Source organism: Hemitrygon akajei, chromosome 25, assembly GCF_048418815.1.
Source record: "Hemitrygon akajei chromosome 25, sHemAka1.3, whole genome shotgun sequence".
Taxonomy (NCBI): domain Eukaryota; kingdom Metazoa; phylum Chordata; class Chondrichthyes; order Myliobatiformes; family Dasyatidae; genus Hemitrygon; species Hemitrygon akajei.
Window position 1 is genome coordinate 45,421,756 of NC_133148.1, and position 27,607 is coordinate 45,449,362.

At 43.7% G+C, this 27,607-nt stretch overlaps 1 protein-coding gene and 1 gene segment (V, D, J or C); both read right to left on the reverse strand.

The window, feature by feature from the left end:
- The window catches only part of LOC140716282 (uncharacterized), a 240,220-nt gene that overhangs the window by 199,989 nt on the left and 12,624 nt on the right, over positions 1-27,607 (reverse strand). The gene's annotated exons all lie outside the window — the stretch shown is intronic.
- On the reverse strand, positions 660-17,084 carry LOC140716592 (Ig heavy chain C region, membrane-bound form-like). The segment is given in 6 exon segments: positions 660-723; positions 3,095-3,237; positions 6,186-6,509; positions 6,592-6,894; positions 15,051-15,368; positions 15,455-17,084. Coding segments are annotated over 6 exon segments (1,365 nt in total).

The window sequence follows — 27,607 nt, forward strand, 5'->3', positions numbered from 1 at the left end:
TATGTGTAGTGCTACACTCATATATTACAGGCTGGAAATCTCTCCGATACTTGTCCCGGGATGCATTACCCACTTGTACTTGGAGGCAGGTGAAGTCATTGCAGTGATGAGGGAACTAAGATGGGATGAATGGCTTCCCTCAATTTTATCAACTCCAGTCACTTCATTGTCTCCTTTTTGTTTTTTTAATTAATACAATTTCAAATCATGACATAAACTCCAGCAGTAAACTGAAGGAAAAGCTACAGGCAATGGTTTCCACAATATCTGATTTACAAAATTTGAGAGAGCAAGATGTCAAACCCACTCTCCATCACACTCCCCCCTCTCATTTTACCTTCTTTCTCCATAACAATAATAACCACTTCCTCACCTCCCTCCTCTCCATCACAAACTACACCCCCATCCCCTGCTCCCCATTCCCAAGCCTTAACCTTACCTTCCTCTCCCCTCCTGTTTACCCCCTCCAGTGTCACATATCCTGCCATTTTCCCAATGTATCATCCACTGCTGTCCCTCCGCCCACCTAACCGGCTCTGTGCCCCCATTTCCCATCTGGCATCCCCGGTGCATCTAGAGGTTTATATTCTGAAATGAGCAGTTGCAGTGCGGTAGCCTCGGATTGCCGAGTGAGTGAGATGGAGACTTCATTTCCAAACATCGCAGCCACACGGGGATCTCTTGTCTGAATGTGGGGCGTGTATCTGCTGGTCACTGCTGAGCCTGAAATAGAGACAGGAGAGTATGATATTGTGTGTGACAAGGTGCAGCACAGACCTTAACCCGTGAGGACAGGTGAACTAAATAACAGGCGGTCTGTCCTCATTGCAGGAGATGGAAGCCCATGAAGAGGTGTCTGTCAGTATTCTCTGAGGTCACCACAAAACATGAATCTGAGTACCAGTTCAGACCTGTAGTGTGATACATAGTTGGGCTAAAGTTTCATGTCCTGAGTAAGACCATAAGTCATAGGAGCAGAAACCCCATCTTTGACAACCGACTCCAAGATCTTCCCAACCACTGAAGTCAGGCTAACTGGGCTAGAATTTCCTTTTGTGTGCCTCTCTCCCTTCTTGAAGAGTGGCATGACAATTACAATTTTCCAGTTCTTCAGAACTATGCCAGAATCTAGTGATTCTTGAAAGATCATTACTAACGCCTTCATAATCTCTTCAGCCACCTCTTTCAGAATCCTGGAGTGTAGACCATCTGATCCAGCTGACTTTCAGTTTCCAAAGCACCTTTTCCCCGGTAATAACACTCACTTCTTCCCCCGACACTCCTGAGCTTCCATCATACTGCTAGTGCCTTCCCCAGTGAAGTCTGATGCAAAGTGCTTCTTCAGTTCATCCACCATTTCCTTGTCCCCCATTACTACCTCTCCAGCATTATCTTCCAGCATTCCAATATCTCCTCTCACCTCTCTTTTACACTTTACGTATGTGAAGAGACTTTTGGTATCCTCTTTAATATTATTGTCTATCTTACCTTTGTATTCAATCTTTTTCTTTCTGACTTTATTTAGTTGTCTTCTGTTGATTTTTAAAAGCTTCCCAATCCTCTAACTTCCCACTAATTTTTGCTCTATTATATGCCAGTTGTTTGACTTTCATGTTGGCTTTGACTTCTCTTGTCAGCCATGGTTGTGTCATCCTGCATTTTGAATACTTCTTCTTCTTTGGGATGTGTCTATCCTGTGCCTTCTGAATTACTCAGGGAAATTCCAGGCATTGCTACTCTGCTGTATTCCCTGCCAATGTCCCCTTCCAAACAATTTTGGCCAGTTCCTCTCTCATGCCTCTGCAACTTTCTTTATTCCACTGTAATACTGATACATCTGACTCTAGCTTCTCCTTTTCAATTTGCAGAGTGAGTTCTATCATATTATGATCACTGGACCCTAAGGGTTCCTTTACCTTAAGCTCTCTAATCAATTCCAGTTCATTGCACAATGCCCAATCCAGAATAGTTAATCCCCTGATGTGCTCAACAATGACCTACTTTATAAAGCCATCTTGTAGGCATTCTACAAATTTCCACTCTTGAGATCCAGCACCAACTTGATATTCCCAATCTACCTGAATATTGAGATCCCCCATGACTATTGTAACATTGCCCTTTTGACATGCATTTTCTATCTCCTATTGTAATTAGTAGACACATATTTGCCACTGTTCTTTATAGGGTCTTTTTACCCTTGCAATTCCTTAACTCTACTCACAATGATTCTACACCTTCTGATCCTATGCCATCTCTTTCTATTGATTTGATTTCATTTTTTACCAAACAGAGCCAACCCACCCCCTCTACCTACCTGCCTGTCCTTTTGTCACAATGGGTATCCTTGGACGTTAAGCCCCCAGCTGTAATCTTCTTTTAGCCATGATTCAGTGATGCCACAACATCATGCAATCCAATCTGTAGCTGTGCCACAAGTTCATCTACATTATTCCATATACTGCAAGCATTGAATTCTATTTTGTCCTCCTTTTACATTGCAACTCATCCTGTTGACTGCATTTTAACCCAATCATCAGTCCCTGCTTGCTAGCAATCTCACTACACACTAATGTCTCGATCCTCCACCCTATCACTCCATTTCCTATCCCCCTGCCAAATTAGTTTAAACCCACCTGAAGAGTTCTAGCCAACCTGCCCACAAGGATATTTGTCCCCCTCAGGTTCAGGTGTTATTCATCCCTTTTGTACAGGTTGCACCTTCCCCAGCAGTGATCACAGTGATCCAGAAATGTGACACCCTGCCCCCTACACCGGTTCCTCAGCCACACATTCATCTGCCAAATCATCCTCTTCTGACCCTTACCCTGCTGTTCCCTCAATGCTTGATTTCCTTAAGTTCACAATTGTTGCCCCAAATACCCATTCACATTCTGCCACCTTCTGCTTATCAAGGCCCAGAGAATGGTACTAATGAGGAAAGGTGTAAAGTCCCAGGGGTTGTGAGGGGCCTCAGACTGCATTGTCAGCTGATTGTGCTGTCGTTGGGATTACAGTGTCAGAGAAAGCAATGTGGTGAGATAAGGAAGGTGAAAGTTTGGGTTTCATGGGATGCCTCTGTCAATCAATTAGTTACCTTGACAACGGTGACGAATGTGCTGTAGAGGAAACTGATGATGAACAGAACGGCAAAGGCAGCAACTGTAAGCACATTGTCATTTCCATCCACGTGTCCCTGTTCTTCCTTCCCCTCCTCTCCTGTCAAGTCTGTGCAGGTTTCTGAAAGAATTGAGAAAGTGAGAGAGTTGATGTTTCCTGAAGATCAACAACATCCTCATCACGTCAAGACAAACGGAAGACAGGAACACAGGAGGCCTGAGTCAGTTCCACCATTCAATGACATCGTAGTTGATCTTTGACCAACTGCATTGGCCTGATTTTTCCTCAGATCCATTGATCCCTGGGATTATCCAAACCATTCACTCTCATGTTTAAATTGTCCTACAGACCTGACATTGTGGAAGACTGTTCCAAACTTCCATGAAGCTCTTCAAGTTGAATGTCTGTTTTTCTTTGCATGAATGTATTGTCCTGCACTGCCTTTTTTCCCTCTTCATTGTCTTGGATGATTTATGTAAAATTAGGATTTAGTGTGTTCTCTGAAGCTACATGCCTGTGATGCTGGCAGCAAATTTCTGATTTTACCTGCACCTCAAGGTACTTGTGCACATGACAATAAACTCGACTTAACTTGATGATTTGAGTCACGTTTCCTTACAGCATGTCATTTGTAACTTGGGAGCCCCTGGGCAGAACTAAATGAACTCGTTTCTCCTCATCGACTATGTTCGCTCCACCAAAAATGTTGACCAGATCTTCCATCAGTGTTCTTCATTACAGAAGCTACACTCTCATTTAACATCATCCCAACTTGTAATTTGCACCGGGGAGTGCATGTATGCTCAGCACTCTCTCCAAGACAGTCTGTCCCTTCCTAGATGTAGTCCCAAGACCTTGAGCTGGTTCTTGCCTATTCATTTCATCGATTATTATCTCTGTAGTTAAAACCTTACAGAGTGCTGATAGATTTGCCAGTGTTATGTGAGTGGCAAAGTTGTCATGTGGGTATCTGCCCAATATCAGCACTGACTGTTTGCCTTTTGATCACTGCTGGAGATGGATTCTGTGAGCGGCCTGTTGTTGTGTGGCTCGCTGTGACAGGTGGGTTGGCCTCTGCCTCGTGTGGTGTCCCTCTCTTCTCTTTCAATGAATGTCAGTGATATCGGAGATGGTTTTGTGGTTCTGTGTTTATGGATCGGACTGTTGTGCTGTGTGAGGGGAGGGTGTTTGGGGGTTGGTGTTCTGTTAGCTTTTTGTGGGGGGGAGGGGTTGCCTTTTGGGGTTTGATGTTTCTGTTCTGTTTTGTGTGGGAGAGGGTGTTTCTGGGGGGTGATGATCGGGTGCTGTTCTTATTTAGATGGGTGGTGGGTTTGCTGTTTTTCTTTGAACAATTTTCATGTACTTTCTTTGTTTTCTTGGCTATCTGGAGAATCAAATTTCAGAGTTGTATATGGATAGATGATAATCTATCCATATATTATACAATATTGACAATAAATGAACCTTTGACTCTTTGATCCAGTGAATAGTGTCAGCACTGAACACATTGCTGCAGGTCCCAGGGCATCACTGGCTACATATTGTCCCTTCTTTCTGTAACTCTCCACTTTCTGAATGAGTTCACCAAATGTCTTCACAAAGGTGATAAAATACCTTTCCCTGTCAATTAACTTTGCATATTTCAAACTGTGGACCAATGCAGAATGTTCCATCATTTGCACAGTGGAAACTATAATACACATATACCTATATCTACTTGAATGTTTAACTGCTTATACAATGAAGCTCAGAACCAACTAGGCAACACCTCCCACCCCTCATGTTTAAGTCACACACTTTTATCCTAAACATACCGGCACAGAACACTGGCAGCCGAATGCTTTCCATACCTTCTTTATTGAATTTTGATTACACAAACACAGGCTGACATTTAACCTCTCAAGTTGTCTACACAAGTTTCCAACAGGATCAGACCTCACACACAGAAGTTTTAACAATAACTGCAGGATCTTAGAAATGTTGATAATTTATTTTGATGTATTTAGTCATGAAATATATATTTCCATTTTGAGCTAATAAGAATGGACTTGCAGGTAATCTTGCTTGTTTCAGTGATGTGAACCGCACTGTTGTAGGATCAACCATCAATTGGAGGTTGACAATTGGAGCTGTCAGCCACTCTGTCCATGGGAATCTCTGCTGCAGAGAACCCAGTGACCCAACTTCTTTCCATCTCATCTGGTGGGGAAGGGTAACTTCAGAGGGTTCCTATTGGGAAAGGCCTTTTTTTCTTATGATGTTTACCGGGAATATTCTGCTCTTACTCCATCCAGGCCAATGCTTACATCACTAGTGATCTCTCCACATCTAAAATGTAAAGGTTTTTACATTTGGAAATGAAAGGGAAATTGTGGAAAGTATTCAGCAGGTTAGAGAACATTTATGGACAGAGAAAGGGATAACATTGAGATAGCATCACAAGTGTACTCTGTACCATTGCTTCAGCACTAGTTCTGTGCCTGGCTGAGTACTGTGTATCTCTCTGGTTTACTGGAACTCAACAACTGTCTGGGTCCAGTTACATTCCACAATGCCTGCTCCAGTGGAACGCAGTTCCTCCAGTTCTGCTGACAGATAGACTTGCTTCATGTCTCCGAGACGCTGGTGAGCAAACATTGATCCTGCAGTCATTATTTCATCATTCCCTCACTGACAAGGCCGGCATTCCTTGCTCTGCTCCAGCCGGCCGATCACAGAGCAGTGAAGAGTTTGGTGTGGGACTGATGGATATGGGCAAACAGGGTAGGAAGAAACCAAAGAACATGAGTGAAACAGTTTGTAATCTAAAACCAGAATTGTGCACAGTCACCTCTGGTTGTGTGTTCACGCCATTGTCCTGAGGCTTGGGAACAGACTGTAGGCCAGTGACCCTGGTACTAGTACCATCGGATGAAATCTGATTCTTTCCCACTCTCTGCCTCTGCATTATTAATCCACTCACACAACCACAACAATGCCACACTTGCCGTTACCTATTGACCTTGCTTGGCCCTGGGTTGTGGCTGTGGCAGAGGATGTCAACAGTGGAGTGAATCTCAGAATCATACCTTGAATGTTTTTCACATCCAGCCTGACGGTGGTGTTGGAGGGGGGATGAGACACTGTGCATCTGAAAACTGAGCCTTCCTTCCACTCCTCTGTGCTCACGGTCAGGACGTAGCTGGCAATGAAAGTCCCCGCCTGTTCCAGAGCAGCTGGTCTCACACTGATGTTGGAAGAGATCAGAGAGTCCCCTTTCTCCCAGGTGATAGTTATTTGGTTTGGGTAGAATCCAGAGGCAACACACTCGAGGGTGACCGTGTTCCCACTCTTGGTCTCTCCCTCTGGCGGGGGCAGCAGTCTGACTTTGGGACCTTTTGTCTCCACTGGAACTGATGGGTAAACAATGGAAATGTCAAACATTTTTACTGAGGTAACAATGTTGTCCATTTTAATTGCTGACCTCTTGCCCACCTTTGGTACTTTTTCTCCGTGCTGATACTGGTGAGGTTGAAGAAGGTTGTTGGACAGAGCAAGTGTACTCCACCCCACTGGCCCACTCCTCCACACTGGTCTGGAGTTGGCTGATCACTGTGTCTCGGGTCCCTTCCTCTCTCGGTTTTTTGGTCACATTTGCTTTGATTTTCTCCCCCTCGTTCACCTGCCAGTGGATTTGGACCTGGCTCAGATCAGCACCCACAATAATACACACCAGAGTAGCGGTCTGGTTGATCCACATCTCTTCAATGGAGGGATTTTGGATAAAGACAGACAACTCTGTAGATGAGAAATAGAAAATTTACAAACTGGACAATATCTGCTGTCAGCTGGCTTGACAACTTCAGCTCAGACTTATCCTGAAGCTCAATTTGTACAGAATTGTACATTGGAATGAAATCAGGTTTGTTTGCAGAGTGGGTTGCTCATCTCTGCTTACAACCTTTGACTGAGAAAACAAAGTCAAACATCAAGGAGCCAGTCAGGTCACAGCAGGGACTGCAGGTCAGTTGCCCAGCTACGTGACATTTAGCTGCTGGAATGCCAATAAAATGCAGTATCAGATCTGTGAATTGCAATGAGAAATGCAGTTTCTGACCAAAGACAACATTTCCTGAAATCTTCCTGTCTCAGGAAGGGGAAGTCGTGGGAACACACACCAGTCTTCATTGAGGGATCAGCAGTGGAAAGGGTGAGCAGTTTCCAGTTCCTGGGTGTTAATATCTCTGATGATCTATCCTTGGTCCAGCATATTGATGCAATCACAAAGAAGACATGACAGTGGCTGCATCTCATTTGGAGTTTGAGTACATTTGGTATGTCAGTAAAGACTCTCGCTGATTTCTACAGATGTAGCATGGAGAACATTCTAACTACTTCACAATCGGAAAAAGCTGCAGAAAGTTGTAAACTCAGCCAGCTCTATCATGGGCCCCGACCACCGTCCAGTGTTGATGACACCTTCAACAGGGGGTGCCTCAAGAAGGTGGTGTGGTGTATTTGCAACCTATCTTAGTATTAATTAGACAGTACATATATCATGACTCGATCCTTTATGCTCTGAACGTGTCTTTTTTTCTTATTCTCGCTTCCATGCTCCCTCACATCGTGTGTTGTTCTGTCCCAGACTGATGACATCATCAGCGAACTTGACAATTGTCAAACTACATTAACTGACCTTACCATTTCAATACACGGTGTTGCTCCTTTCCTGAGAAGTGAACTTCAATGTCTTAGAACACATTCAACTCACAGATTTAATCATTTCAATTCAACAGTATTCTCTGAAATGCATGACTATAACCAACACATTTTCTGTTTCAACTTAATAACTCTGGAACTGAAAACTTCATTTTCCACTTACAACAGTTTACATTGTTACAAACCCACAACTTAAGCTCTACTTTCTACTTAACAAAACTGTGAAACTTCAGAGGTTGTTTCCTAACCCTTTGCAGTCTCTCTACCAGTTTCTCTTTGCTTTCAAAGTCTGGTAATGGATTTTGCTCACAGTGAAACTGAACTTATCCATAACTGTCCATCATCCCCTCTCAGTATCTCATTGTGAAATCTTTGAATTTTCTCCTGTTTGCCGAAAGTCCTTGTGTTGAACTTTTTCCATATGTGGTGTTCCTTGCATACTGCACTCCAGTTGGAGATTCAACTACCACTGGTTTTCCTGTTTTCCTCATCACCCTGTGTGTTGTGTTGAAAGGTGTGGCGAATTTGTCCACTTTTTCTTGCTGGATAAGCACAGTGTCCCCAACTTTGACAGTAGACTTTTGAGCTCCTCTGTGGCTATCTGCATACGGGTTGAATTTTCCTTTTCGTTCTGCGTCCTGATCCCGTACTTCCAGTTCTGTTGTGTGTACCTCCTTGATGTGGTAACTTCCCCCTCACTTTGTGGTTGTGAGAAGTTCAGGTGGACTTTTCCCTGTGTTGGCATGTTCCACACATCTGTACACAGTCTCAGTTCACGTTTCCAATCAGGCAGTCCTCATCCTTTCCATCAGTGATGTATTTTGGCGCTTCACTTCACCATTTGCCTGAGCCCACTTTGGGCACTGTTCTCAGTCGTTTGATTCCATTACTCTCACAATATTCCCTGTAATTGGCCTTCTGAATTGAGGTCCATTACCTGATTTGATGGATGTAGGCAGTCCATGTCAGCTGAAAATGTTCTGCAGACTGTCAATAACTCCAAGCAATGCAGACATAGACTGGCTGGTCTTGGTCACTGTCAGACAGTCATTGAGTCATAGAAAACAGGCCCATCTAGTCACAACTTAAACATAACATCCTGTCTCCTGTACTCAATACCTTGATTTATGAAGGCCAGTGTGCCAAAACATTTCTTTGAGATCCTATCTACCTGTGCCTCCACTTTCAATGAATTATGGACCTGTATTCCCAGATCCCTTTGTTTACTGTACTCCTCAGTGTCCTATCGTTCACTGTGTAAGCCCTACCCTGGCTAGTCCTATCGAAGTGCAACACCTCACACTTGTCTGCATTAAATTCCCTCTGCCATTTTTCAGCCCATTTTACCAGCCGGTCCAGATCCCACTGCAAGCTCTGATAGTCTTCCTTGCTGTCTGCTACACCCTCTGTCTTGTGGTCAACTGTAAATTTGCTGATCCAGTTAACCACAATGTCATCCAAATCATTGATAAAGATGACAAACAGCAGTGGACTCAGCATCAATCCCTGAAGCACAGGTCTCCAGTCAGAGAGGCAACCATTGACTACCAATTTCTGACTTCCCTCACAAAGCCAATGACTAATCCAATTTACTTCCTCATCTTGAATGCCGAGCTACTGACCCTTCCTGACCACCCTCTCATGTGGGACCTTGTCAAATGCCATGCTGAGGTTCATGTTGATAACAGCCACTGCCTTGTCTTCATCAACTTTCCTAGTAACTTCCTCAATAACCTCCATAAGATTGGTTAGACACAAAGCCATGCTGACTGTCCTTAATCAGTCCAAGTCTATCCAAAAACTCATTTATCTGGTCCCTTAGAATACCTTCCAATAACTTTCCCAGTACAGATGTCAGGCTCACTGGCCTATAATTTCCTGGTTTATTTTTACAGCCTTTTTTAAACAGTGGAACAATGTCAGCTATACCTCGCCTGGCGCTAAGGATGTTTTAAATATCTCTGCCAGCCACCAACCCCCTGCAATTTCTGCACTTTCCTTCCACAGGGTCCGAGGGAACACCTTGTCAGGCCCTGGGAATTTATCCACCTTAATTTGCTTAAAGAGAGTAAACATCTTAAAAGACGTAAAAGAGGGACGCCTCACGTCTTAATAAGCTGGTAAGGAAGGCGGGCTCTGTCGTGGGCAAAGTACTGGAGAGTTTAACATCGGTAGCTGAGCGAAGGGCGCTGAGTAGGCTACGGTCAATTATGGATATCTCTGAACATCCTCTACATAGCACCATCCAGAGACAGAGAAGCAGTTTCAGCGACAGGTTACTATCGATGCAATGCTCCTCAGACAGGATGAAGAGGTCAATACTCCCCAATGCCATTAGGCTTTACAATTCTACCGCCAGGACTTAAGAACTTTTTAAAGCTATTATTAATGCTTTTTGAGATGGTGATTTAGATGCATATCATATTTTTTTTACTGAGTTAAGTATTGTATGTAATTAGTTTTGCTACAACAAGTGTATGGGACATTGGAAAAAAGTTGAATTTCCCCATGGGGATGAATAAAGTATCTATCTATCTATCTCCTCCTCTGTAATCTGTAAAGGGTCCATGTCCTCACTTCTGCTTTGCCTCACTTCTATAGACTCTTTGTCTGTCTCCCAAGTAAATACAGATGCAAACAAATCCATTTAAGATTTCCCCATCCCCTTTGTCTCCATGCAGAGATTACCATTCTGATCTTCGAGAGAACCAACTTGGTTCCTTGCAGTCATTGTGCTCTTAACAGATCTGTAGAATCCCTTAGGATTCCCCTTCACTTCGTCTGCTCGGACAACCTCGTCCATTCTTTTAACCCTTCTTATTTCTTTTTAGGGTTTTCTTGCATTTTTTACACTTCATAAGTACCTCATTTGTTCCTACCTGCCTATACCTGCTGTCCACTTCCCTTTTCTTCTTCATCAGTGCCTCAGCATCTCTTGAAGACCAAGACTTCCTAAACCTGTCGTTGTTGCCTTTAATTCTGACAGGCACATACAAGCAATGTTCTCTCAAAGTTTCACTTCTGAAAGATTTCCACTTACCAAGTACACCTTTGCCAGAGAAAAGCCTGTCCCAATTCACACTTACCAGATCCTTTCTGATACCATCAAAATTGGCCTTCTCCAATTTAGAATCTGAACCTAGGAACCAGATCTATCTTTTTTCCATATTTATTTTGAAACTAATGGCATTATGATCAGTAGATGCAAAGTGTTCCCGTACACAATCTTCTGTCACCTGCCCTGTCTCATTCCTGAATAAGAAATCAAGTATCGCACACACTCTGCTGGGATTTCTATGTACTGATTAAGGAAACTTTCTTGAATACATTTGACAAATTCTATCCCTTTTTTAGTCTGAGAGTCCAAGTCAAAATGTGGAAAGTTGAAATTTCCTACTATCACAGCCTTATGTTTCTTGCAAAAGTCTGTGATCTCCCAACAAATTTGTACCTCTAAATCCTGCAGACTGTTGGGTAGTATATAATATTGTCCCATTAATGTGGTCATACCTTTCTTATTTCTCATTTCCATCCATAAAGTCTCACAAGAGGAGTTCTCCAGTCTCTCCTGACGGATCACTGCTATGACAATTTCCCTGACTAGTTACACCACCCCTCCCTCTTTAACCCCTCCTGCACTGACGTGTCTAAAACAACAGAACCCTGGAATATTGAGTTGCCAATCCTGCCTCTCCCTCAACCAAGTCTCACTAATGGCTAGAATATCATAATTCCATGTGTTGATCTATGACATGAGCTCATTTGCTTTTCCTACAATACTTCTTGCATTGAAATAAACGCAGCTCAGAACATGCTCAACCTTCTAATTCCTGCTATCTGATTCCCCAATCTCTCCACTATCTGTCCTGACACCTTGGTTCTCATCCCCTGCAACTCTAGTTTAACCAGTCCCCACCCTCACGATGCAGCATTAGCAAACCTTCCCACCAGGATATTAGTCCCCCTCCGGTACAGATGTAAACCGTCTGCCCTGACAGACAGATGTTTTACTGCGCCATTACAACACAACAGTTCCCAACAATGATACGGTTCATGCAATTAGTGACACACAGGCACGAGATGAGGAGCAGCCAAGTTAGTGGGGACAAGGAGTCCTCAAACAGTGATCTGACATCTTTGACACAAATATATTGTCTGGTCAGTGGTTGGCACTCTCAACTCTTTGTCAGATGGCCATAGTTTCAAATTTCTCTGACCATTTGTTGACAGCTGATCGTTGGGACTCCTGATGCAGGAAGGGTTTAGACACCATAGATACAAAGATTACTATTTCTCCCTGAGTGTGCATCACCCACCACACCTCATGTGGAAAGTTCCTTATTTTCCATCACCAAAAATCACAACCAAGACATATTTATGTCATATTTATTGAACTTGGATCAGTACATTGACAGATACAAAGATTTAATACATTGTGCCGTCCCACACAGGGTTGAAATCCATTCAAACATGGCAGAAGAAGGTCTGAGAATGTACACACAAATTCAGAGATTTGTGCTGAATCATGTTTATTGTTTAATTTTGTTCTTGATCTTAATTTCAATTTTAATTATTTTAAAAGGTCCAGGTTTTTACCATGTTTTAATCAGCTAAATAATCCTCTCTGATAACTAATAATCATAAAACTAACAAAACTAGGGTTTCATGGATTGAATCACACAGTGTTACACACAAGATTTAAAACTATCAGTCAGAACAAGTGAGAGATTGACCAGGGTGGGTTTGCTGTGAGATTTATTGATGCTTCGGAACAGGTTGGTTGTGAGCGACTCATGACCCACCACACAGGAGAAAGTGGTGCCGCTCTTCCACTCCTCAGGAGAAACCTTCAGCTGACTGGTCATTGTGTTCCAGCCTTTTCTGGGGTCCTTGGTCACTGGCTGGTTCACAAACCCTGTCTTCAGAAGGGTGTCATTGGCCATCCAGGCCACATAGATGTCTGCGGGAGAGAACTTAGTGACCAGACACATCAAGGTCCCAGTCTGATCGGTGTCTACCTCATCCGATGAAGGTGGGAGGAGGTAGACCTGAGGATGAGTCACAACACCACCTGGAACAGAGAGAATCTCAGTTAGAATGAATCTTCCAGTAATTCCCTCCTTACCCGACACACTCTGGTCTTGTAGCAACATGAACAATTTCTAAATCTGAGAGACTTTACTTTATCTGAACACAGAACTCGACAGAAAGTGGAACTCAGCCCCTGGACTTGCATCATCCTGTGCTGTTTGTTCCATCTCCCCTGGAGCAGGGGTGGCAGTCTCAGCTGTGTACGTGTGAGAGGGAGTGAGAACCTGTGGAGCTCTCTCCCACAGAAAGCACTTGAAGAATTATCATCTAATACATTCAAGAATGGGTTGTATATACTTCTTCATGTGAATGGGTCAATGGATATCTGGAGAAAACAGGGATAGGGATTGAATTTGGATGATCAGCCGAGACCAGATTGAATGGTTGAGCAGATCGAGAGACCCAGTGACCTGCTCCTGTTCTCATTTTCTATCGTCTATCACAGTGCTGGATGGTGATAAATCTGTCAAATTGCTGAGATCAGACTCACACTGAATTCTGTCCACACGTACCTGTGTCCTTCCTGATGGATTTCTTCACTGGTGTTGGCAAACTCTTGTCTTCTATCACACACGAGTACTCAGCCCCACTGTTCCACTCTGCAGCAGGGACTGTCAGTCTGCTGGTGATCATGTCTTCACCTCCATTGCTGTCTGGACCCACAGTCCTCACCCCATCTTCCCTCTTCCTTCCGTCCACCTGCCAGGTTACACTGAATCCCTGTAAATCACTGTGAACCACCTCACACAGAATGGTCGCTGTCCTCTTTGTCCAGATCTCTTCGAAGGAAGGTTTGCTTAAAGTGACTGAGGGGTGGGTATCTGAACAGTCATCTGGGAGAAACGTTGAAAATTATTATTTCATCATTCCCCACTGGACGTTTGTCACTGACAAGACCAGCATTTCCTGTTCATCTCTGGTCAGTGATTTTCCAGTCCCATCAAGATGAGATGAGACCTATCAACACTGGTGAAGAAAGGAATCTCCCTTTTTGAGCAGACAGGGTAAGTACCCTGAGTGAATGTAAATGAACCAGATTGGCCCTTAGATTGTTTTTGTAGTTCCATGGTCACTTAAATTGTTACCAGCAACTTATTAAAACAAATACCCAGCATTTCAGAGTGTGTCCGTAGAACGCGAAACAGAGAAAAGTTTTCCATAAAAATATTGCAGAAAATACACTTCATATTTCAAAATTTAAGTATGAGAAACATTTAATTTTAGTCACAAATATAAAATGCACTTTTTTCTCTATTAGGTGTAACTAAATTTTGCTGCTGCTTTGTCAGAATGTTGTGTGTTTAAGCCACCCTGCAGAGGCTTCTACACATTGTCCAGGCTGACCATTCCCACACAGGAGCAGAGGGAGAGCTGCTCTGCTGGAAATTCAGTCACAACTGCGGAACTAGTTGAAGGCTGGGATATTGCTCAAAGGCAGAGGGAGAGAGCATTTTCCTGAAGACAGGTATCAGGGATCTCCAGAGTGCCTGTCCAGTGAAATGATCTGGATTCCTGTCAAGTTATGGAAACATTTTCTGAGATACAATTATTTCTGTGGTAAAGTTCTGAACAATGTTAGTTGAGAGCAGAAAACAACCAATAATTGTCCGATTTAAGCGAGATTAAAAAGATTAAGGCATTGAGACTCAGGTATTCAGCTCACTACTCTGTGAGGCTTCCCTCACCTCAGCACTGAACTGACTCTGCACCTGCGGCCTGCAGCCATCGGCACTCACCTCAGCACTGAGCCTGGCTCCGTGGCCGTGGCCTGCAGCCATCGGTCTCCTGGACCGGTTGCAGTGCTGAACTGGTGACGTGGCTGTGGATTTACTTCAGGGGACTCTGCGGTTCAGGTTCTGTGGATTGTTTGTTTGAATCTTTTTATTGTTTACACAATTTGTTCTTTCTTTTTCACACATTGGACTTTTGACTCTGAATTCCATTGTGTTTCTTTGTTTTGTGGCTGCCTGCAAGAAGAGTTTGTATATGGTGCACATACTTTGATAATAAATGTATTTTGTACTTAGAACTTTATCAGTTCACTCACATAACTAAACCAGGGCTGCACTGTGATTTAGTGTTGACCTTGAATTCATAGCACAATGTAAACAATTTCAATAATGGGGTGAGTCCCAGGACCCTACCTTGAACGTTCTTCACTTGCTTCTTGATACGGGTGTCGGAGGGACGATGAATCACGGTACAGCTGAAGACTGATTCTGTCTTCCACTCCTGTAAACTCACAGTCAGGAAGTGTCTGGCACTGAAAGTCCACCCCTGCTCCAGAGTGGTCGGTGTAGCGCTGGTGTTGGTGGTGATCACGGTGCTGCCTTTCTCCCAGATGACATTTATTTGGTCCGGGTAGAATCCGGAGACCACACACTCCAGTGTGGCTGTTTTCCTTTTCTTGGTCTCTTCCTGTGATGGAGGCAGCAGTCTGACCTTGGGACTTTTTATCTCGACTGGAATAGACAAGAAAACAGGAAACATCAAACATTTTGACTCCGGTAGCTAATGCTGGCCATTTAATCTCTGGTCTCTTGCCCACCTTTGGTACTATTGGTCCGTGCTGACACTCGGGTAGATGAAGGAGATCCCTGAGCAGAGCACTCGTACTCTACCCCACTGAACCACTCCTCCACACTGATCTGGAGTTCGCTGAGGACTCTGTATCGGGACCCGTCCCTCTCAGCTTGATGGGTGTGAATTCCTTTAGTTTTCTCCTTCCCGCCCACGTGCCAAGAGATGTGGATATCTTCGGGATCTGTACAGATAACCGTGCACTTCACGGTAGCAGTCTTGTCGATCCACATCTCTTCAATGTCAGGATTTTGAATAAAGACTGACAATTCTGTGGATTAGAAATGGAAATGCTCAGAATCTTATGGAGATATTTCTATTGGTTGTGTTAGGTCGAGACAGATCATCACTACATGTCAGCTGCATTTAATGCAAACAGAATAACCGAAACACCCAGGACGGAATCACATGTCTCATATTCCTGTAAGTTTTGATTCAGAAAAGAAAATCAGAACAAAGGATGTGATAACTAGGTATTGAATCCCTTTCTAATAACTGTACCAATTGGCTCACTGTGAGACAGAGAAGCATGCAGATTTCTCAGCAGAGACACAGCTCAGTATATTCTTTGCTTGGAAACTCAGTGCCATTGATCAGTAACAATGAACACTGTTGATTGATGAGAATCCCTTTCTCCATCTGGGCTGATCCTGGGATTCACTCATTTAATAACTTCACATCCCGACATTCCAGTCTTACTGTGGCTGTGCCTCTCCCCATCTCCACAACCTTCACCACCAACACAAACTTCAGAAAACATCGTATTCTTTCAACTCTGCTCACTCATACACCTGCACTACTTCTGCTGGTGCCTGTAGCTTTAGCGTTCTTGCTTACAAACACTGCAGCCTCTGTCTGTCTTGAAATGAGCAGCAATGATCAGAGTGTATCCATAAGTTAGGGACTGATGAACTGGCAAAATGGGTTCAAATCCCAACCCAGTGGATGGGAATTTAAATTCAAATAATAAATGAATAAAATGTAGACTCTGGAAGAATTTGTAGTATTTGCTGTGGTAACTTCTGAAAAGAAATCTCGTCTGGTCTGGTTGCTATGTGATTCCAGACCGGCAGCAACACAGCTGAACCTGAATCACCATCAGGAATGAGGCAGCAAGTCCCTCAGTTCTAGAGCGATCAGTGATTGATGGGAAATGATAAATTAATAAAATAACCCTTTGTTCAGGTTAGTGTCACTTTTGTGTAATTACACTCAAGTGAAGTTGTTGAGGTCGTCTCCCAATGCACTGTTGGTCAGAAAGAACTACCATCTATAGATTAGTGAATTTGGATGAATCAGGACAGCGGAATCAAACAGACCTATTGTCTTTATTCTTGCCGTGTGTTTGAAGGTATGGAGGCTGCCACTTTATGACGAGACTCTATGACTTCCATTTTGTGAAATGAAGTTGCTTGGCTTGATCAGTGTTTTGAAGTAGACAAAATGATGTGCTGGACCGCCCAGGCATCATTTCCAAAGAAGAAGACATATGTGAGATGTTCTTTGGTTGGATATAACATGCAGGTCTGTGATTGTTGGGATCTGTCTCTGCACTGTGTGATCAAGCTGATTGCTGATTGAGGACAAAGAGCCATAGATTACCTGTTGTCACTTCTCGATCAGAACCAATAAGAAGGTGTTAGAGGTCAATCAGGTGACTTTAGCAAATATCACTGGAATGTAACATTTGAATTGGTCAGGGATGAATTTAAAGGCAGATGCTTCAAGTGTGCTGACAGCTATGGCTCCGTAGGAGATTCACTATCGTGGATATGAGGTGCCTCATGGATGTGGAGATTCAAAACGGGGCGACAAGGAACATGTGGCTAGCAGCAAAGTCTCCTTTTTAACTGGTATAATCTTTTTAATATTTGACTGTTCATGGAAGGTCGGGAAACTCAGCAGGTGTGCACACAGGTATTGGTCGTGTAAGATCACATATCTTACATTGAGACAATGAAGGTACTTGTCGGTAAATCCAATTCTCTCTGTGCCTCCCTGATCATTATTACAAGGAGTAATACTTGTAACATCACGATCATCAGTTCACGTACACTGCAGCTCTCTGCACTTTGCGTACACCATTTACACACTCGGTCCCCTTCAGGCACGTTGGGTGTTTTCACTCTTTGACATTTAGTGTGAGGCTGATTGTGTTTGTGTCATGGTTGAGACCTTCAGTGAGACTGTGAGTCAGTGTCTTTGTCTGAAGAAAGAGCAGATGTAACACACACTGTCCAGTCTGACTTGGACAGATCATCTGACAAAGTACGATGTGGATTTCTTAACTTTTCTCATTTCAGTAAGGTTATGAGCAGTTTTCTTTTAGAACAGGAAATCTGTGGGTGTCGTCTAGATGATTATTGTTGTCATATAATATCATAAATATGCAAACCTAGGTGTACACTGAAGGGTTACTGAATTGTGAATCTCAGATTAATCAACACTGTGATGTTGTTAAACATGAAAGTTTTCTGCAGGTTTCTCAGTTATGTCCCATATCAGCATGGTGTTGAGGTTCAGCAGTCCCTGGGGAACGCGATCCCCTCATAAAACCTGGCAGAGTCAGTCAGGATCAGTCCCCTTATTGCTGAATGCTGGTGTTATCCCACAAGAAGCATGTAATTCTGTAAATGGTTGAGTAATTCGAACAAAACATTCTCCTTTCTGACATTCCTTGGGATCACCAAGTTTCCCTCTTGGACTGAATTCAGTGTCCTGCACGTGGATCAATGTAACTTCAACAATTTGTCTGATCCAGGAATTACACACAAATCCTGTCAGATTGGACAGGAGACTGGTTAGACCCCTGTGTCTTGTCTCACCAATTTGTCTTGTGCCCAACATTATCAAAGGGTCATCCGTCCTTTGACTGAGTCAATTTGGAATTTCAGCCCCGTTCACCTTCATCACCTCGTGCCTCACAGCCACTGGGTGAAAAACAGGTTCCAGTTCTTGCTGACTGGAGTCAGACAGGAGGGAATCTGGCCAAGGAAACTGGAATTGGGATCTGAGTCACACTGAAGCAACAATGTACACAAATGAATGAGTGTATGGACAACCAGAAACACAAGAAATTCTCCAGATGCTGGAAATCTTGAACAACACACACAAAATGCTGGAGGAACACGGGAAGTCAGGCAGTGTCTATGGAGGGAAATAAACAGTCGATCTTTTGGGCTGAATGGCTTCACCGGTACTGGAAAGGAAGTGGGCAGAAGCCAGAATAAGAGGTGGGTGGAGTGGAGAGGAATACATTCTGTCAGATGAGAGGTGAGACCAGGTGAGGGGGAAAAGGTGTGGATGGGGAGGTATGAAGTAAGAAGCTGGTGGGGGGTAAGTGGAAGAGATAAATGGCTGAAGCAGAAGGAATCAGATTGAACGGTAGACCGTGGGGGAAAGAGTTCAGGAGGAGGGGAAGCAAATGGAGATGATGGGCAGGTGAGGAGAAGTGAAGGGTTGAGGGGGTATCTAGCATGGGAATCGGAAAAAAAATGAATAAAGGAGAGAGGGGATGATCACTGCAAGTTGCAGAAATCGGTATTCATGCCATCAGGTTGGCAGATACCTGGATGGAATATGAGGTCCTAATTTTGGCCTCACCACGTCAGTAGAGGAGGTGACAGACATGTCAGAATGGGAATGGGAAGTCAAATTGATATAACACACACAAAATGCTGGTGGAACACAGCAGGCCAGGCAGCATCTATAAGGAGAAGCACTGTCGACGTTTGGGGCCGAGACCCTTCGTCAGGACTAACTGAAAGGAGAGGTACTAAGAGATTTGAAAGTAGTGGGGGGAGGGGGACAAATTGAAATAGATGGCCATGAGGATATTGGAAAGTGAAATTGAAATGTGGAGAGGAGAGGCAGTTTAAATCAGGTGTTTTCTTCTCTATCAAACGTCCATTCCAAAGGATTCCAGCGGCAGGTCTGGAATCCTGTAAGTAGATTGTAATGAAATTCATTGACGAATTTTATATAGAACCAATCACTTTATTTCACACTTTCCTGCCGAACAGTGATACTGTTGGGTAGAACCATCTGAGAATGTTGCAATGAGATTATTCTGATAAAAGAACATTGGCACAGGCTTCGAAAAACTGTGGGGACATTTTCCACCTGGAAATAGAAAATTCAGTAATGTCAGCATTAAATATTTTCACATCTTTTCCTGTGCTTGGAAAAAAGGGATCCCCACATATTCCCACTCTCTATCCTCTGTATATCACATCCTATCAGGATGAGGTTATGGCAGCCATGATAAATGCATGTGCTCTCTGAACCTGGTAAAGGATCTGAGGACACAAGGTCACAACATTCACGAGGATTGGGCATCAATTCAAAAATAATCCAGGCACCTACATTTCAGTGAGTGGACAATCGACAGAAGAGCCTCTCAGGAAACACTGGAAACAGACTGGAGACTGAAGCAAATACAAAATTGCAGAGATATTTTTTTGAGGAACTAACACTGAAGAGACAGTGAAAAGGGAAGAAGAAGATTTTCTCCAGATTGTAAACATGGGTGTGAGCTTTGCTCACTACCTTATTTTCATTATAACTGCAAACAGAGACAGCTAAAATTATTGAGACAGAATGGACAGGTGACCTAATCTTATACCTTTCCTGCCCAGTAGATGGGGTTAAAACTGCTAGTGATAAGAGTTGATTCAAAGTGCAATGATTATCTGTACATCACTCAACGAGATTGATAGTAGGGACAGGGATTAGTTATGTAGTTCTGTAAATAAATGAATTATCCTTCAGACATCACCCTCCCTCTTGATACGTCATGTTGACGCCATCACTGAAACTGGAGGGTGTGTGATTCACTTCACAAGTATATTTCTGTTTCCTGGTTGATTACTGTACAGACAGTGTCAGGTAAGCGATAGTTTCAAATCCACCATCAGGTCTGAGAGTGCAAGGGAGAACGATGCCTTCTTGGCATATCAATTGTGGGAGAGATGTGGATCGATAAGACTGGTATCATGAAGTGCACAGCTCTCTGTACAGATCCCGAAGATATCCACATCTCTTGGCACGTGGGCGGGAAGGAGAAAACTAAAGAAATTCACACCCATCAAGCGGAGAGGGATGGGTCCCAATACAGAGTGCTCAGCAAACTCCAGATCAGTGTGGAGGAGTGGTTCAGTGGGGTGGAGTACGAGTGCTCTGCTCAGGGATCTCCTTCATCTTCCCGAGTGCCAGCACGGACCAATAGTACCAAAGGTGGGCAAGAGACCAGCGATTAAATGGCCACCATTAGTTACCTGAGTGAAAATGTTTGACATTATCTTTGTTTTCTTGGTTTAGAATCTCTTTATAAACACTGTAAATTGGCTCACTGTGAGACAGAGAATCATGCAGATTTCTCAGCAGAGACACAGCTCAGTATATTCTTTGCTTGGAGACTCGGTACATTGATTAGTAACAATGAGGGGAACCAAATGGGGATGATGGGCAGGTGGGGAGAAGTGAAGGGGTGAGGAGGAACCTGGTACGGGAAGCAGAAAAATGAATAAAGGAGCAGGAGGGAGATTATTGGCAGTTGCAGAAATAAGTGTACCATCAGGTTGGCAGATATCTGGACAGTTCATGTTCTGTGGATAGTTTCTGTGAAGGTATTTTCTGAGGTTATTTCTATGGTGAAGCTTTTGGATAATGTTGCCTGAGAGCAGAGAACAAACCTAAGACTGGCTGATTTTATCACCTAGCCAGATTAAAAAGATAAAGACGTCAACACCAAAAATGAAAGCTGAACTGAGATACTAATTGGAGGCTGGAATATTGTTCAAAGACAGATTGTTCAGTAAAATGGTTTGGATTCTCTTCAAGTGATGAACTATTTTCAGAGATGCAATTATTTCTATGGTGAAGCTTCTGGATTATGTCAGTTGAGAGCAGAAAACAATCCAAAGATTGGCTGATTTTATTACCGAGCCAGATTCAAAAGATGAAGGCATTGAGGCTGAAGTCGAAGTTGGAACCTGTATTCAGCTCACTACTCTATGAGGTTTCACTCGCCTCGGTACCAAACTGACTCTGCAGCTGCGGCCTGCAGCCATCGGCACTCACCTCAGCACTGAGCCTGGCTCCGTGGCCGTGGCCTGCAGCCATCGGTCTCCTGGACCGGTTGCAGTGCTGAACTGGTGACGTGGCTGTGGATTTACTTCAGGGGACTCTGCGGATCAGGTTCTGTGGATTGTTTGTTTGAATCTTTTTATTGTTTGCACAATTGTTCTTTCTTTTTCACACATTGGATGTTTGACTCTGAATTCTATTGTGTTTCTTTGTTTTGTGACTGCCTGCAAGAAGAGAATCTCAAGGTTGTATATGGTGCGCATACTTTGATGATAAATGTACTTTGTACTTAGAACTTTATCAGTTCATTCACATAACTAAACCAGGGCTGCACCGTGATTTAGTGTTGACCTTGAATTCATAGCACAATGTAAACAATTTCAATAATGGGGTGAGTCCCAGGACCCTACCTTGGATGTTCTTCACTTGCTTCTTGATACGGGTGTCGGAGGGACGATGAATCACGGTACAGCTGAAGACTGATTCTGTCTTCCACTCCTGTAAACTCACGGTCAGGAAGTGTCTGGCACTGAAAGTCCACCCCTGCTCCAGAGTGGTCGGTGTAGCGCTGGTGTTGGTGGTGATCACGGTGCTGCCTTTCTCCCAGATGACATTTATTTGGTCCGGGTAGAACCCAGAGACCACACACTCCAGTGTGGCCGTTTTCCTATTCTTGGTCTCTTCCTGTGATGGAGACAGCAGTCTGACCTTGGGACTTTTTATCTCGACTGGAATAGACAAGAAAACAAAGGAAATGTCAAACATTTTGACTCAGGTAACTAATGCTGGCCATTTAATCGCTGGTCTCTGACCCACCTTTGGTACTATTGGTCCGTGCTGACACTCGGGAAGATGAAGGAGATCCCTGAACAGAGCACTCGTACTCCACCCCACTGAACCACTCCTCCACACTGATCTGGAGTTCGCTGAGCACTCTGTATCGGGACCCGTCCGCCTGCGGTTGTTGTTCGACAATTCCTGTAGTTTTCTCCTTCCTGCCCACATGCCAAGAGATGTGGATATCTTCCGGATCTGTACAGATAACCGTGCACTTCACGGTAGCAGTCTTGTCGATCCACAACTCTTCAATGTCAGGATTTTGAATAAAGACTGACAATTCTGTGGATTAGAAATGGAAATGCTCAGAATTTTATTTCTGTTAGTTGTGTTAGGTCAAGACAGATCATCAGTACATGACAGCTGCATTTAATGCAAACAGAATAACAGAAACACCCAGGACTGAATCTCGTATCAGTCTGCTGGTGATCATGTCTTCACCTCCGTTGCTGTCTGGACCCACAGTCCTCACCCCATCTTCCCTTTTCCTTCCGTCCGCCTGCCAGGTTACACTGAATCCCTGTAAATCACTGTGAACCACCTCACACAGAATGGTCGCTGTCCTCTTCATCCAGATCTCTTCGAAGGAAGGTTTGCTTAAAGTGACTGACAGGTGGGTATCTGAACAGTTATCTGGTAGAAATTATTCTTTCACCATTCCCCACTGGCCGAGTTTGTCACTGACAAGCCCAGCATTTCCTGTTCATCTCTGGTCAATGATATGCCAGTACCAACAAGGTGAGATGAGAATAATCTACATTGGTGAAGAAATGAATCTCCCCTATTGCACAGACAGGGTGAACACCCTGAGGGAAAATAAATGAACAAGATCGGCCGTCACATTGTTTTTGCAGTTTTATGGTCACTTGAAGTGTTATCAGACAGTACAGAAAATACCCAGCATTTCAGAGTGTGTCTGTGGAATCGGAAATGGAGCAAAGTTTCGCGTTAAAAATTCAACAAAATAAACTTAATATTTTAAATTTTAAGTATGAGAAATATTTAGCTTTTCTAACAAATATTAAAATGCACTTTTAACTCTATTAGGTATAACTAATGTTTGCTACTGCTTTGTCAGAATGTTGTGTGTTCAAGCCGCCCTCCAGAGGCTTCTACACATTGTCCAGGCTGACCATTCCCACACAGGAGCAGAGGGAGAGCTGCTCTGTTGGAAATTCAGTCCCAGCTGAGACTCTAATCAGTGGCTGGGATTATGTTCAAAGGCAGAGGGAGGGAATATGTTGAAGACAAGTATCAGGGATTTCCACAGTGCCTGTCCAGTGAAATGATTCAGATTCCCCTCAAGTTATGAAATATTTTCTGGGATACAATTATTTCTATGGTGAAAGTCTGGATTATGTTGGCTGAAAGTGGAGAACTAATCTAAGATTGGCTGATTTTATCACCTAGCCAGATTAAAAACATGAAGATGTTGACATCACAAGTGAAGGCCGAACTGCTGTTCATCTCACTACTCTGTGAGGCTTCCCTCACCTCAGCACTGAACTGACTCTGCAGCTGCGGCCTGCAGCCATCGGCACTCACCTCAGCACTGAGCCTGGCTCCGTGGCCGTGGCCTGCAGCCATCGGTCTCCTGGACCGGTTACAGTGCTGAACTGGTGACGTGGCTGTGGATTTACTTCAGGGGACTCTGTGGTTCAGGTTCTGTGGATTCTTTGAATCTTTGTTATTGTCTGCACAATGTGTTTTTTTTCACACATTGGATGCTTGACTCTGAATGCTATTGTATTTGTTTTCTGAGTGTCTGCAAGAAGAGAATCTCAAGGTTGTATATAGTGCACAGGCTTTGATAATAAATGTACTTTGTACTTTGAACTTTATCAGTTCACTCACAGAACTAAACCAGGGCTGCACTGTGATTTAGTGTTGACCTTGAATTCATAGCACAATGTAAACAATTTCAATAATGGGGTGAGTCCCAGGACCCTACCTTGGACGTTCTTCACTTGCTTCTTGATACGGGTGTCGGAGGGAGGATGAATCACGGTACAGCTGAAGACTGATTCTGTCTTCCACTCCTGTAAACTCACAGTCAGGAAGTGTCTGGCACTGAAGGTCCACCCCTGCTCCAGAGTGGTCGGTGTAGCGCTGGTGTTGGAGGTGATCACAGTGCTGCCTTTCTCCCAGATGACATTTATTTGGTCCGGGTAGAATCCGGAGACCACACACTCCAGTGTGGCCGTTTTCCTTTTCTTGGTCTCTTCCTGAGGTGGAGGCAGCAGTCTGACCTTGGGACTTTTTATCTCGACTGGAATAGACAAGAAAACAAAGGAAACGTCAAACATATGACTCAGGTATCTAATGCTGGCCATTTAATCGCTGGTCTCTTGCCCACCTTTGGTACTATTGGTCCGTGCTGACACTCGGGAAGATGAAGGAGATCCCTGAGCAGAGCACTCGTACTCCACCCCACTGAACCACTCCTCCACACTGATCTGGAGTTCGCTGAGCACTCTGTATCGGGACCCGTCCGCCTGCGGTTGTTGTTTGACAATTCCTGTAGTTTTCTCCTTCCCGCCCACGTGCCAAGAGATGTGGATATCTTCGGGATCTGTACAGATAACCGTGCACTTCACGGTAGCAGTCTTGTCGATCCACATCTCTTCAATGTCAGGATTTTGAATAAAGACTGACAATTCTGTGGATTAGAAATGGAAATGCTCAGAATTTTATTTCTGTTAGTTGTGTTAGGTCAAGACAGATCATCAGTACATGACAGCTGCATTTAATGCAAACAGAATAACAGAAACACCCAGGACTGAATCTCGTATCAGTCTGCTGGTGATCATGTCTTCACCTCCGTTGCTGTCTGGACCCACAGTCCTCACCCCATCTTCCCTCTTCCTTCCGTCCACCTGCCAGGTTACACTGAATCCCTGTAAATCACTGTGAACCACCTCACACAGAATGGTCGCTGTCCTCTTCATCCAGATCTCTTCGAAGGAAGGTTTGCTTAAAGTGACTGACGAGTGGGTATCTGAACAGTCATCTGGGAGAAATTGTTATTTCACCATTCCCCAATGGCCGAGTTTGTCACTGACAAGCCCAGCATTTCCTGTTCATCTCTGGTCAATGATATGCCAGTACCAACAAGGTGAGATGAGAATAATCTACATTGGTGAAGAAATGAATCTCCCCTATTGTGAAGACAGGGCAAACACCCTGAGGGAAAGTAAATGAACAAGATTGGTCGTCACATTGTTTTTGCAGTTTCATGGTCAATTAAACTGTTACCAGGCACTTTTAAAAACAAATACAGAAAATACCTAGCATTTCAGAGTGTGTCTGTGGAATTGCAAATGGAGCAAAGTTTCACTAAAAAAATTCAACAAAATACACTTCATATTTCAAATTTTAAGTAAGAGAAATATTTAGCTTTTGTCACAAATATTAAAATGCACCTTTTTCTCTGTTTGGTGTAACTAAAATTGGCTGCAGCTTTGTCAGAATGTTGTGTGTTCAAGCCGCCCTCCAGAGGCTTCTACACATTGTCAAGGCTGACGATTCCCACACAGGAGCAGAGGGAGAGCTGCTCTGCTGGAAATTCAGACACAACTGAGGCACTAATCAGAGGCTGGGATATTGCTCAAAGGCAGACTGTCCAGTAAAATGGTCTGGATTCTCCTGAAGTGAGGAACCATTTTCAGAGATGCAATTATTTCTGTGGTGAAGCTTCTGGTTATGTTGGTTGAGAACAGAAAACAATTTGTTCTTTCTTTTTCACACATTGGATGATTGACTGTGAATTTTATTGTGTTTCTTTGTTTTGTGACTGCCTGCAAGAAGAGAATCTCAAGGTTGTATATGGTGCACAGACTTTGATAATAAATGTCTTTGTACTTAGAACTTTATCAGTTCACTCACATAACTAAACCAGAGCTGCACCGTGATTTAGTGTTGACCTTGAATTCATAGCACAATGTAAACAATTTCAATAATGGGGTGAGTCCCAGGACCCTACCTTGGACGTTCTTCACTTGCTTCTTGATACGGGTGTCGGAGGGACGATGAATCACTGTACAGCTGAAGACTGATTCTGTCTTCCACTCCTGTAAACTCACGGTCAGGAAGTGTCTGGCACTGAAAGTCCACCCTTGCTCCAGAGTGGTTGGTGTAGCGCTGGTGTTGGTGGTGATCACGGTGCTGCCTTTCTCCCAGATAACATTTATTTGGTCCGGGTAGAACCCAGAGACCACACACTCCAGTGTGGCCGTTTTCCTATTCTTGGTCTCTTCCTGTGATGGAGGCAGCAGTCTGACCTTGGGACTTTTTATCTCGACTGGAATAGACAAGAAAACAAAGGAAATGTCAAACATTTTGACTCAGGTAACTAATGCTGGCCATTTAATTGCTGGACTCTTGCCCACCTTTGGTACTATTGGTCCGTGCTGACACTCGGGAAGATGAAGGAGATCCCTGAGCAGAGCACTCGTACTCCACCCCACTGAACCACTCCTCCACACTGATCTGGAGTTCACTGAGCACTCTGTATCGGGACCCGTCCGCCTGCGGTTGTTGTTCGACAATTCCTGTAGTTTTCTCCTTCCCACCCACGTGCCAAGAGATGTGGATATCTTCCGGATCTGTACAGATAACCGTGCACTTCACGGTAGCAGTCTTGTCGATCCACAACTCTTCAATGTCAGGGTTTTGAATAAAGACAAACAATTCTGTGGATTAGAAATACAAGATTTTAGAATCTTAATGGAAACTTTTCTCTTGGTTGTGTTAAGACAGACAGATCATCAGTACATTAGGTATATATTTACTGCAGAGTAGAAGAAACACACCAGGTTGATTGGTGTGGTACACACTGCTGCAGGTTTTAACAGAGAAAATAAGATAAAAACAACATGCCATTTGATTTAAATCTTGTTGCAATGACTGTGACTGGTGAGGCCGAGCATTGTTTAGCTACTGTGTAACACAGTGACGGAAAGAAGCATGCAGATATCTCAGCAGAGACACAGCTCAGTATATTCTTTGCTTGGAGACTCAGTGCCATTGATCAGTAACAATGAACACTGTGACTCAATGAGAATCCCTTTCTCCATCTGGGCTGAGACTGGAATCCACTCAGTTTAATAACTTCACATCCTGATATTCCAGTCTTACTGTGACTGTGTCTCTATCCATCACGGCAATCTTCGCAATGTCAGGAAATGTTGCATTTGCC